Consider the following 13,863-nt stretch of genomic DNA (forward strand, 5'->3'; position numbering starts at 1 on the left):
TATATATATATATATATATATATATATATACACACACACACACACACACACACACATACACACACACACTAGTGGTATACTAATTAGTATACCACTAGTCTTTACTAATGGTATACTAATCTGTGATATGAAAATAGTATCAAAGGCCTAGAAGAAACATCAGAAAGATGAAGTGAAACAATTCACAAAGCTCACACAAAGTAGAGCATATTTCATGTTACTACCCACTAAACCACTGATATCTCCCAATACAGGAATAGCAGATATTGGGGTGTCATTTCAGTAAAGAGGCAAAGTAGCCACAGACTAAAGACTTTTCCAAAGCCACCCTTATAAATCTTTAAAGCAATGATTCCAATAACTTAACTATCTTCTAGAAATATAATCCAACAGTATTGAAAAAAATATAACAAAATACCACCCAAAATATGAATGTCTAGTGTGTAAAAGGAATTAGGTATATAAAGAATCAGAAAAAATATGATCGACAATGAGAGGGAAAAATAACAGAAAGATAAACATAAATGAAACAAAATAGCAGAGTAGGATATTAAAAGTGCTTTAAAAATGTATACAGATAATCAAGAAAATAAAGCATGAATGTGATAGAATGAAAAATGGCAGATATAAAAATGCTCATATTAAATTTCTAGAGATATGAACACTACTGAGAGTACCTCTGCACCCAACATCCCATGTCTGCACCAGCATATTGAACCTGCCAAGAGAAATCCTCTATACAGAACTTTTTTGGATGCGAAAAAAGGAGAACAGCAAGAACCCAATAGCTTTCACTACTGAGGACACCAATAACCCTAGGTGCTACAAATACTGCAGACATCCGAAGCTTTGGCTACCAAAGATTCCTGCAGTCTTCACCAATGTTGATTCAGTGGTCAGAGCTGCATGGAGATCATGCCACTGCACCCTTCCTGGAACAAAAGATCTGCACCTCACCCAACCAACACCCTTGTGCTAAACAAAGGTGAAAGTTTTTCCTCACTCTGTTTCAAGAAGGCTAGATAAAGTAACTTGCTCCCCCAAATGCAGACATCAATACAAGACCACTAGAAACATGAAAAGGTAAGTAACTATATCACCTGGAAAGGAACACAATAACTATCAAGGACTAACTCAAAGAAATGGAGATCTATGAATTCTCTGAAACATAGTTCAAAATTATTATTTTATCGAGATTCAGCAAGACACAGAACACAGATAACTTAAAAATGAAGGAAACTAATACATGAAAAAAATGAGAGGCTACAAAAGAGATAGAAATCATAAAAAGAGAACCAAACAAATTCTGGAGCTAAGGAATGTAACAAATGAAGTGACAAATGCAACGGCAAGTTTCAATACAAGATTTGATCAAGTAGAGAAAGTATCTGTAAACTTGAATACCCACCTTTTGAATTTGTCCTTTCAAAGGAGAAAAAAATGCAATAAGAATGAAAAAGAAGGAAGAAAACCTAAGGGAAGACATATGGGACATCATCAAGGGAAACTATAGTGGCATTAGGGCAGTTAGTTTGAGTAACAGTAAAGAAAGTAGGGGCAGACTGCTTATTTAAAGAAATAATGACTGAAAATTTCCCAAATCTTGGGAAAAATATGCACATCAAGATTCATGAAGTTCAGAGTACTCCATCAGATTCAATCCAAAGATGACTCCACCAAGGCACATTATAGTTGAATTGCTGAAAGTCAAAGACAAAGAACAAAGAAAAGTTGAACTTTAGAAATGAGAGAGATAAAGACTTTTCCCAACAAACAAAAGCAATGGAGTTTAACCACTGTATTTGCCTAATCAGAAATGCAAAAGGGGATTCTTAAAACTGAAAATGGAAGGATACTAATATAACATGAAAAGGTGTGGAAGCAGAAAATTCACTGGTAAAGGTAAATATAGGCTCAAATTCACAATATTCTGCTATAGAAATGGTAGTGTGTAAATTTTAATTCTAGGAGAAAGTTTAATAGATAAAAGTATAAAAATATCTATAGCTAAAATATTTTGTCAATGGAATATAACACAATATAACAAGATGTACCTTGTAACATCCACAACATAAAATGTATGTAGAAGGTGATAGGTAAAAGTAAGGAGCTTTGGCATGAAACTGAGGTTAAAGCTATCATCATGCTCAAGAAGACTGCTTATAACTAAGTAAAACTGAAAGAAAGAGTTTGAAATTGATTACGCAGAAAAACAAAGGTTCATTATTAGGGATTATAGTGAGCATTTATTAACCAACACTTCGGAGAAACCAGGAGAAATGAATAAATCATATAAATAAAATCTCACCAAGTCAAAACCACTAAAGAAATAAAATCTAAATACACTAAAAACAAAGAAAGAGACTGAAACAATAAGAAAATCCTTCCAAAAATGAGAGTCCAGGGATACAGATATTAGTGTTAAATTCTACCACACAGAAAAAACAAAACAAACAAAAACTAATCCAAATCCCAATCATTCTAACATCCTTCAAAAAAACTGAAGAAACACATTCAGATACATACATAGTACAAGGCCAGCACTACTCTTATACCAAAGCTAGACAAGAACATCAGAAGAAAATAAAATTAAAGGTTAATATTACTGATGAAAATGGCTTCAAAATTCCTCAAAAAAATTCTTCAACAGAAAAACTAAATTCATGAGTATATTTAATGATTATATACCATGATAAAAATCAGAATTACCTCTTGGGTCCAGGATTGTTGAACATACACAAGTCAAAAAATGTGATACACCACATTAATAGCAGATTGGACAATAATCATAAAATCATCTCAACAAGTGCTCAAAGGGCAGTTGACATAATTCATTATCCTTTTATGATAAAAATTCACAACAAATTTGGTTTATAAGGAATATATCTCAACATCATCATAAGAGCCATCTGTCACAGATAAGTCCATAGCTAAATTATATTCAAAAGTGAAAAGGTGAAAACTTTTCCTGAAGACAAGGATGCCCACTCTTACCACTTGTATTCAACATAGTATTTGAAAGTCTTACAGAACTTATGTAAGAAAAATAAACAAAAGGCAGATAAATTGGAAAGAAAGAAGTTAAAATGTCTGCTAAGACGGCATGATCTCATTTACACAAAATCCTAAAGGTTATGAGAAAATGTTAGAATGAACAAATTTAGTCAATTTTCAGGGTACAAAATCAACATATCAAAATAAGTAGCAGATAGATATTAGAAGATGGCAGATTGGAGGCACTGAGCATTTTTATTCTGCTTTTCCATAAGATAGAACCAAAACAACAGGAGTGTAGCTGCTTATTGAGTTGGGTGGCCTTAGGAGAGGACTGGAAGAGAACAGTTGAGAGAAAGAGACTTGGAGAAGCCCATAGATTTTGGATAATGGAAGAGTGGGGAAAAAAGTGCCCAACCACCGAACACATGGCATCAAGGCTGGGGGAGGGGGAAGAACTCTATGAAAGAAGGAGGTTCCTAGAGAACTCCACTAGTACAGAATTTGGCATCTTGCAGGCAAGGTGCAAATAAGTAAGAGACCTGGGAACTGCACAGCAACCTGGCTCTGGAGAAGTTCTCTAAACTCCCCAGAATGTTCTTATGAAACTATAATCAGGAACCAACTTGAGAAGGGTCCTATTGTCTGAGTTTACTGCTCTGAGGATTAGAGACCCAAGAATTTTCTTATCTCTGGGACTCTGGACTCTGACAATTTCACTGCACTGACTGCAGTGGTGGCTGCCTATGAGACAGTATGGTCCAAAGGAGAGACATTGACACAACCCATTGAAAATTCTATGCCACAGGAAAACAACAACATGGAGGGGAGCAAAAGATGCTAAACTGGTAGTTCAGGAAATCTGCTAACAGTCTCAGGGAGTGACAAGTCCCACGGGAATTTTTGTGAGAATCAAGTTTGAGGACACTGATAAGGTTGACTGTATGTATGGAACACCTGCCTCCCATCAGATCCATAGCCTCTCACTACCTATAGAGGTATCCAGGGATGTGCTGCCATTTTCCCTGTCCTTAGAACATATAGGTCAAAAAGTTCCAGACGGAATTTTTACTTGGTGAGCTAAGCATTCTGACTTAGCTTGTTAATGTTCCACAATAACAATATTTGTCCTGCACTGTAGAGAGAATCTCTGCCTACTGATTTTTGCATTCCATACTAGTACATTCTAGTGTCCAAAGTAGATAAGAGGAATTCCAGATAGCTTTACCACAGTTCAGTCCTGTTAATTACCTAGGGAGCAGGACAACAGAAAGAAGTGGGGAGTGAATGACAACAACACTGCACTCTCTGTAGGGTCTAAAGCTTGCAAAAATCCAAAGAGAGGATTTGATTAGCAGGGTTGCAATCATTGACTCTCCTCACCTCAATTGGGGTGCCATAACAGGGATAATACTTTCACATTTTTATCTAAAAATGTTTTTCTTTTCTTCTTAACTTCTAGAGTTTTCTTTCTTGTTTTCCCCCTTTTACTTTTCTCCTCTTTGATCATCTTGAGACAACCAGGAAACACTTGGCCTGAGGATCTCAGATTCTGCTCCTGGCAAAGGAAGCACATCTGCCTCAGACACTGGCAACATGATAATCTTCAGGCTGACCAGCTCTTCCCCACTTGGACATTCCTCCCTCAGGCTATGCAAATAGGCCCAAAACAGACCAAAAGATATTCCAGCAAACAGGATGGGCAGGAAAGAACACCCATGGGCTCCACAAGTATGGTGATGGGAATTGTATCCACATAGGCATCTTCTGAAGGCAACACTTCCTCTACATGATCAGAAGCCAGTGGCTTCCACGGGGGCAGCAGGAACCTTAGGAATCTGGCAGGGGCATTGATGGGCTTCACACTCACCACCCCTATACAGCATCCTCTATGCTGACACAACACTGTGCCTTGTGCCCTACACACTGTACTGTAATGTAAATTATGTTTCAGTTAATAACATAAAGAAAAACAATGCTGAAAGGTCATGAGGGGAGACATACAGATGCTTGGGCACTCACATCACGAGGTCATGAGGGTGGGGTGGATACTAGGCTTCCTTCATGTCCTATGCATAGCAGTACTCAGGGCCAAGGTCTCACACTCACTGTGTACACTAAGGCCTGCCTCCATTCAGAGTTGTGAAGATGGTTGTCAGTTCTGGGTTGCTAGATTCCTGTCCATAAACTTCCGTGCATTTTGAAATTGCACTGACCAAATATTCATCCTCCCCACCCCGCTACCTCTGGGCTGTGCTTGTGACCAACAGGCAAGAAGAAGCCACAGGAAGCTGTGGACCACAGGAGAACTCAGGGAGAACAGGCATTTGGGACCAAGAGTAGAAAAGGGATGGTGGCTGTAGGAATGGAGGCCATGGTTTGAGGGCTTCTTGATGAAAGGGCCTCAGCATGAAGGGGATGCCTAAATAATGTAGTAAAAGGGTCCTTCCTTCTCACCTGGAGAGGGAAAGTCACCTTGCACACTGTGGGTGGGAGGGAGGTCAGCTTCTGTTTCTAAGAACAACAGGGAGAATACCTGTCTGTCAAGTCCTAGACCTGCCCACTAGCAGGTATAGAGAAAAAGAGCCTGGGAAACCCTGTCTTTCCATTCCAAGACAAAGCCACTCAAAATGCACCAAAGGAATTCCTCTGCTATACAGCCTTCCTTCCCTCCTCCAGCATTTCTGAATATCTGCTACAGCTGTCACCCTATGAGCCTGGAGTTGGCCAGGTGTCCTGAGCTTCCTGCTTGGGCATACTCCCCCAAACCTCATTATGCCACCCCTGCCTGCAGAAGCTTCTGCACATTGTAAAATTCCAGGCAGCAATTATCTAGTCCCTACGACAAGGTTGAATTCAAAATCTTCCATTTCCTGGCTGCACACAATAAGCCCCTGCTTCCATGTGGAAAGTGGTTTTATCATAGGGGGATTTATCACTCTCAATGTATTGTTTAGAAAAATATTCAAAGATGTTTTTCCTTTTAAAAAACTTCTATGGTTCTGAAAATTTCTCAACTGGGGCCCTCCATGAAAATGGTGAACTATCAATATGACAAATATATTTTTAAGGTATCCATTTCTAACTAATAAGGACAAGAAGAAGCTGCCTTAGCAGTTCTGGGAGTTCCAGCCCTATAAAGATCACAGAGCTAGAAGATGCCCAAAGCCTCCCATCCTCACTGACCTGAGGCTTTTGTCAATGACAAACCCAAAGCCAACATCATACTGAACAGAGAATAAGTGAAAACATTTCCTCTTAAATCAAGAAAAATGCAAGAATTTCCATTGTCACCACTTCTATTTAACACTCTTTTTTGAAACTCTAGCCAGAGCAATCAGGCAAGAGAAGGAAGTTATAGGGATATGAATAGAAAAAAAATCAAATTAACTGTTTGCAATCCTTGATCCTGTATCTGAAAGACTCTACCAGGACATTTCTAGAGCCGATAGATAAATATAGCAAAGTACCAGGATACCTGATCAACATTCATAAGTCAATAGCTTTCCTATACTCCAACAGTGATTCTGCTGAGAAAGAAATTTTTTAAAAAATACACCCTAAAAATACTTGGAAATAAATCTAATCAAGGAGGTAATTAAATTTGCAGAACACCAAAGAAAGAACCTGAAGAAGACATTAGAAGATGGAAAGCCCTCCCATGTGCTTGGATAAGAGAATTAATCATTTTAAACAGTCATATTGCCAAAAGCAATATACAGATTCAATGCAATACCCATAAAAATACCAAAGGCATTCTTCAATAATCATCCTAAAATTCACTAAAAAGCACAAGAGATCCATAATAACCAAAGCAATCCTAAGCAAAAAGAACAATGCTGAACTAATCATAATACCTGATTTCAAATTATACAATAGAGCCAAAGTGACAAAACAGGATCGTATTGGCATCAAAATAGGCATAAAGACCAAGGGAATAGAAGTCACAGGTACAAAGACACATACTTATGGTTATCTGATATTTGACAAAGGTGTCAAAAATATATGTTGTAGACAGGTCTTTTTAAAGAATGGTGTTGGAAAAATTGGATGTCCATACAGAATGAAATTATATCCCTATAGCTAACCATGCACAAAAGTCAAATCACAGTGGATCAAAGGGTTAACAATGAGAGCAGAAATCTTGCAACTTCTAGAAGAAAACATATGGTCAATATTCCCTCATATCTGTTCTGGCACTGACTTCCTTAATAAGACCTCTTAAAAGTCAAGAAACAAAATCAGGAATCAATAAATGGGATGCCATCAAATTAAAAAGCTTCTGCACAGCAAAGGAAATGATTAGGTGTATGAAGTATGACCATACTGAATGGGAGAGAATCTTTGCCAGCTGCTCCTCTGACATGGAAATATCTAAAATATATAAAAAAATAAAACTCAAATAGGCTAACACCCCCAACCACCCCAAAATAACCCATTGAATACAGGGCAAAAGACCTAAACAGATATTTATCAAAAGAAACATAAATGGTCAAAAATACATGGAAAAAAAGTTCAACAGCTCTAGCAATCAGGGAAATTTAAATCCAAACTATTACAAGATTTCATCTCATTCCATTCAGAATGGCAATTGCTAAATTAGAACAAATTATACTCCATGCTTTCATAATTATGTCAAAATGGATTCTACTGTTATGTATAATTAAAAAGAATTAATAAAAAAAGAGTACAAATAATAATAGATGCTGGCAAAGATGTGGAGGAATAGGTACCACTCACACATTGTTGGTGGGACTGCATATAATTACAACCACTCTGGAAGGCACTATGGAAATTCCTCATAAAACTAAGAATAGGATAGCTATATGATCCAGTGATCACACTCCTTGGCATTTATACAAAATAACTAAAATCATCATTCTATAGTGATATAGCCACACTAAGGTTTATAGCAGCACAATTCACAATAGCCAAATTATGAGACTAGTCCAACTGCTCTTTAATAGATAAATAGATTAAGAGAAGGTGATATATATACACAATGGGGTTTTGCTCGCCATAAGGAATTAAAAAATATGGCATTTGGAGGCAAAAGGATGAAAACGGAGAATATCATGCAAAGAGAAATAAGACTCAGAAATCAATTGAATGTTTTCTCTCATGTGGAAACTAGAGCAAATTAAGGGAAAAGAACGGAGGGGGGGGTCAGATATCATAAATACAGAGAAACAATATCAGTGGAGTATAAGAAAGAGATTGTGGGGGAGGGAGAAGGGTTGGGAAAGTAGAGGATATGCAGAATGAATTCAACAAAATTATGCTATGTGCATGTATAAATATGCCACAGTGAATTTCACCTTTATGAGTATCTATAATAAACCAATTACAAATAAAGATTAGAAGGAAGATAGAGAAGGGGAATGAGGGGTGTGGGGGGAAGAAGAAGTACCAGAGACTGAAATGGAGCAAATTAAATTCCATACACATCTGATTATATCATATTATTACATGTAACTATAATCCACTAATATAAGCATTTTAAAGACAAATAGAAAACAACCAGCACTGTCTCACACATTTCTTCCCCCCATCCTGACAATTGAATTCTTAAGATGAAGAACTGTTGGTGGGACTATAAAGTATTAAAACCAAAGTTCAAAAGTATTTTGATGGATTCACATGTTATAATAAATATGTTTGACATTTAAAAATAATTGTTGCAAAAAAAAAATTAAAAAAAATAAAAATAATTGTTGCATAAATATAATTCATTAATTTTCATTTCCATAAAATTCAATTGAATTTATGTAATACAGTCTATATAGGCTAATGAAAATTGAATTTTTGGGGGGAGGATTTTTATCATACTGCTAGTGTAAATAGAGCTCTTATCCTTCAGTGAATATTTGTTTCCCATTTTGTTAGTTATATGCCTAGGTTTGAAACTGTATTAGTCAGATTTTTCACTTCTGGGACTAAAAGATCTGAATAAAACAATTTTAGGGGAAAAGTTTTAATTAGGGGCTCATGGTTTCAGAGGTCTCAGTATATAGATAGCTAATTCCATTTCTCAGGGCTCAAAGTGAGGCTGGACACCAATGGCAGAAGAGTGTGATGGAGGGAAGCAGCTCATATAATGATCAGAAAGAAGAGAGATCTCCACTTGACCAACATAAACATATACCCCAAAGCCATGCCCTCAATGCCCCACCTTCTCCAGCCACACTCTACCTGAATTCAATTACCACTCAATGAATCCCATCAGGTAACTGATTCACTGATTGGGTTAAGGCTCTCATTGGCAAATCATTTCTGCCCTAAACCTTCTTGCCTAAGAGGCCATGAATAGAATGTTGTCTCACACATGGGCTTTTGGGGGACACCTCACATCCAAATCATAACAGAAATCTTTAGGTTGTAGAGTATTCATATGTATGTATGTTAAAACAAAGTAAATAAGGCTGATAATTTTATAAAATAAATACACCAATTTACTCTCTATGTAGCAGATTATATAAGTTCTTGTTACCCAATATTTTTGCCACCACTACCAATACTACTAATGTGGTTGTGCAAGACACATGTACAATCATATACTGCTTAACAAAATGGATATATTTTGAGAAATGTGTTATTAGGCCATTTTTGTCCTTGTGTGAATATCACAGAGTATACTTACACAAACTAAGATGGCTACAATGTCATTTGGTGTTATTCTCTTGTGGGACCACTGCTGTGGTCTTTCATTAGCTGAAATATCATTATGTGTTACATTGCAGTATGTGTATTTTATATGTGTTATTTTATTTTTGCCATTTGCATATCTTCTTTTGTGACATGTTTGTTCAAATTTCTTCTGCAATTTTTCCATTTAATTCTTTTTCTTCTTGATAATTTATGAGCTTTAAATGGGACTCAGAGGGAGGTAAAAGACAGTAGGGAAAGCTTCAATATTCCTAGTGCTTTCCTAAGAGGCCATGAACAGAATGTTGATAGAAATACAGATAGCAAAGGCTACTCTGAGGAAATCTCTGGTGGAAATATGTTAAGGAAAATGCAAAAAATGGGCCAAAGAATAACCATATATTCTTATATTAAATATGTGTTAAAATAAATTAAAATGGATATCAGGCCTGAAAATGAGTAGACAAAAATGCAGGCTTTATAAGTGACCATCTTATTGCTTTATTTGCAGACATAAATGAAATTTCAACTATTTCTTATAAATGCCTATATTAAAGGAAAGCAAAACTTTATCTCAATCAATCAGAAACAATCATCAAATTTATAATTATTTAAAGTTTTTCCCATAGGATAAACTAATAAGGCATTGTGTAACTGTAACCTATGAAATATTTTCTTTGTTTTAATTTTATATCCATTTTATAAAAGTCTCCTCTTTGTGTTCTTTTAGAGGAGCTCCTAAACCACTTCTGGTTTGGAGCAAAGCCCATTTCATGATTTGTTTGCTCAAATAAACTCTCTAAAATCTTTACTGTGCTTCAGTTTACCTTTCCTAACAATAAGCTGTCCCAAAGTCCTTTCCACCTCTTTCCCCTCCCCCAATTGGCTGTTGTAGTCAGCTTTCCTATCAAAGACTTTTCCAATGAAGAAGCAAATACCTAATATATATGTGCACGTACATCTGTCATAAATGTACCTTCTAATAGTAAACTCCAGTAACACAGGATAGATTTTTTTTAAGTACTTTCTCTTACTGAAGACTTCAAGTTTGTTTGGAGATCCACTAGACTTAGCTTTGAAAATACAGAGAACCAAATATACAAAGAAATGTATTTTTAAAATGTTGATGCCAAATTAGCAGAAAAAAGAGGTATTTGAAAAATGGTATTAATATAATTCTTGTCATCAGAAAAAATATAGCTTAATCCTTATTTCATACTTTATATTTAAATGAATTATAGATAGATTAAATATTTAATATTTAACAGAAACAATATATTAGTGAGAACATAATTTTTATTATCATAAAGGAAGGCCTAATCCAGAGACATAAAAATAAGAAATAGTATCACAAAAAGTTACCCATGTGAAAACATCATCCTAAACAAAGTCTTACAGCAAACAAAAGCAGAAAAAAAGTCTTTTCAAATTACATGACAAAGGTAGGTAATACCCCTAATATATTAATAGCTTTTACAAATCTTTACAAGAAAGGTCAACAATTCTGCAGGAAAATGGACAAAGAATAGAAATGTCACAGTACATAAAAGCTGTTCAATTTCACTGAAGACACAAGAAAATTCTACTAGTATAATGGCACATCAATTTTTACTGAACAAATTGACAGGTATCAAAAGTTTGATTAACACTATTGTTAGAAAGGTTGTGGGAAAACAAGTATTCTCAAACAGTGCTGGTGGGAGTATAGTTTGATGCAATCTTTGCGGAGGGCTATGACCTAGGAATAAGGAATTAAAGTAGACTTTTAACAGAATAAAATCCAAAGATCTGATATCTGGTTGGATTATGCAGTTCTCAGCCTTTCTCCTAATGTAGATCTCCAGAAGAAATGTAAAGACTTTCTGGAGGGTGATAACATCATTTGAGTTTCTAAACCCAAATTATAATGTGCATGTCTCAATTAAAAAATACATATTTAAAAAAAATCTGGCACATATGAATACAATATAATGTACCATAAACCAAGATAATACTTATAATTATCAAAGATGGAGCTATCAAACACATATTTAAAGTAACTACATTCAACATGTTCAAAGAAGTAAACAAGAGAGGCAATTTAGGAAAAGAACTGAAAGCTTTAAAAGACCCAAATGGATAGTCTAAAACAGAAAAATAAAATAATTGAAATTAAACTTCATGGTGGATCTACCATCATATTAGTTGGAGAGAGAATTAGTGATCTCTAAAAGCCAAGTCAAAAGAAAAGGAAATCCAAGGAGAGAAGATACAGAAAATATAAAATCAACCAAACAAAAAAGTACAATTGTAGTATCACCCTAACAACCTTCTAATAATATCAGAAGTGGGCACACTACCTCAAGTTTGACATCAAAAAAGAATAAATATTTTAAGTTTGAATTATTATTTTCTCATCCTACATTCAATCTAATGAAAATGAGGGTAGGGATTCTAATTTTAAAGACCTCACTTAAATATTTTAAAAGAAACATGTAAAATGTAAAAATTAAATAATACTAATCAGAAAGAAAGTTTAATTACTTACATTCCATATGCTGAGTTTACAGCAAGACTAGTAATCTGTTGAGGAGGCTCACCATCTACCCACACCAACTGAATAACAAGTTCTGCTTGATATCCTGGAGGCATTCGAACTGGTCGTGTCTTAACGCTATATGAAAGAGAAAAAAATAATTCTATCACATACAGTTTAAGTAAGCATACCCATGTTTATCTTGAGAATTTAACTGAATCATCCTACAGAAATATTTAATATAGCCACTGGGCACATCATGAATATGGTCATTATTTTCTAACTTTCTAAAACTCTACCAAGTCTCTTATGATTGCTAGTCACTTCTTTAACACATTTTGTTCCATTGTCCCAGATGTGGAACGACTATAAAAAAAACAAACCAATACTGGAATAGTAAATACTGAAATAATTATGTTTTTAGAGGTCTAGTCCCTTGAGAAAAATAATAGATGAAAGACTGGAGCATTGGAAAAAAATATACTTCAAATATATTTTAAAAGAACATATATAAAGAACTTCAACTCTAGATTATGATTTTCAACCTATTTTAATGCAGCTATATCAATTGTCTTGAAATATTTGCAAATTTCAACACTTGGAACTTAATGGTTAACCTTATGCTCAGTCAGGCACACACTTTAACTGTTCTTTATCACTTCCTTTTAATTATTTTATCATATAATTATTTTCTATGTAATAATTGTTACACATGTAAATTGTAAAGTATAATAATAAAAAGAATGACCATTAAACTACCACCCAACAAATGTTTTAATCATCCAGTACCTGAATTCCTGCTCTTTTCCTCTAAACCTACACTCCCTAATTCAATTGATAGTAATTTTATTAAAATTATTCACTAATATTCCTCTTTTATACTTAACACCCAATCAATTATCAAATGCTACTGATGCTACCTTCAAAATGTATCTAGAACCTGATAACATTTTTGGGGGGGCGGGGTACTGGTAATTGAACTCAGGGGCACTCTACCACTAAACCATATCCCTAGCCTTATTTTGTATTTTATTTTGGGACAAGGTCTCACTGAGTTGCTTAGTGCCTTGATGTTGCTGAGGCTGGCTTTGAACTCAAGATTCTCTGGTCTCAGCTTCCGGAGCCACTGGGTTTACAGGCATGCACCACCACACCCGGCAGAACCTGATAACTTTTTATTCTTCAATTGCTTCCATACTATTACAGCTGCTAAACAAATATACAGGATGTTTATTTAAATTTAAATTTCAAATAAACAATAAATAGCTTTTTACAAGTATGTCCATTGCAACATTGAGGATTGTTATGGTTTAGATATGAGATGTTCCCCAAAAGCTCATGTGTGAGACAATGCAAAACAGTTTAGAGGTGAAATGATTGGGTGATGAGAGCTTTAATCTAATCAATAATTCAATCCCCTGATAGGGATTAAACTGGGTGGTAATTGTAGGAAAGTAGGGTAAGGCTGGAGGAGACAGGTCATTGGGGGTATATCTTTTAGTTGTCAATGGATCTTTTACTTTATTTATTTATATTCAGTGCTGACGATGAACCCAGGGCCTCACACGCCAGTAAGTGCTCTGCCACTGAGCCACAACTCCAGCTCTGGTGGTATATCTTTGTAATGTAAATTTGTCCTTGGTGAAGGGAGTTTCTCTCTCTGCTTCCTGATACCATGTCTCCAGTTACTTTCCTCTACCATACACTTC

At 35.4% G+C, this 13,863-nt stretch overlaps 1 protein-coding gene across 9 annotated transcripts in view; it reads right to left on the reverse strand.

The window, feature by feature from the left end:
• Stxbp5l (syntaxin binding protein 5L) overlaps positions 1-13,863 on the reverse strand; it is a 347,451-nt gene that overhangs the window by 120,625 nt on the left and 212,963 nt on the right. For all 9 annotated transcript variants that reach the window (XM_048794363.1, XM_048794362.1, XM_015486887.2 and 6 more), the window contains one exon: positions 12,167-12,292. In XM_048794363.1, the coding sequence (XP_048650320.1) occupies positions 12,167-12,292 (126 nt within the window). The remainder of the gene's footprint in view (positions 1-12,166; positions 12,293-13,863) is intronic.

Source organism: Marmota marmota, unplaced genomic scaffold (genome assembly GCF_001458135.2).
Source record: "Marmota marmota marmota unplaced genomic scaffold, marMar, whole genome shotgun sequence".
Classification (NCBI taxonomy): Eukaryota; Metazoa; Chordata; class Mammalia; order Rodentia; family Sciuridae; genus Marmota; species Marmota marmota.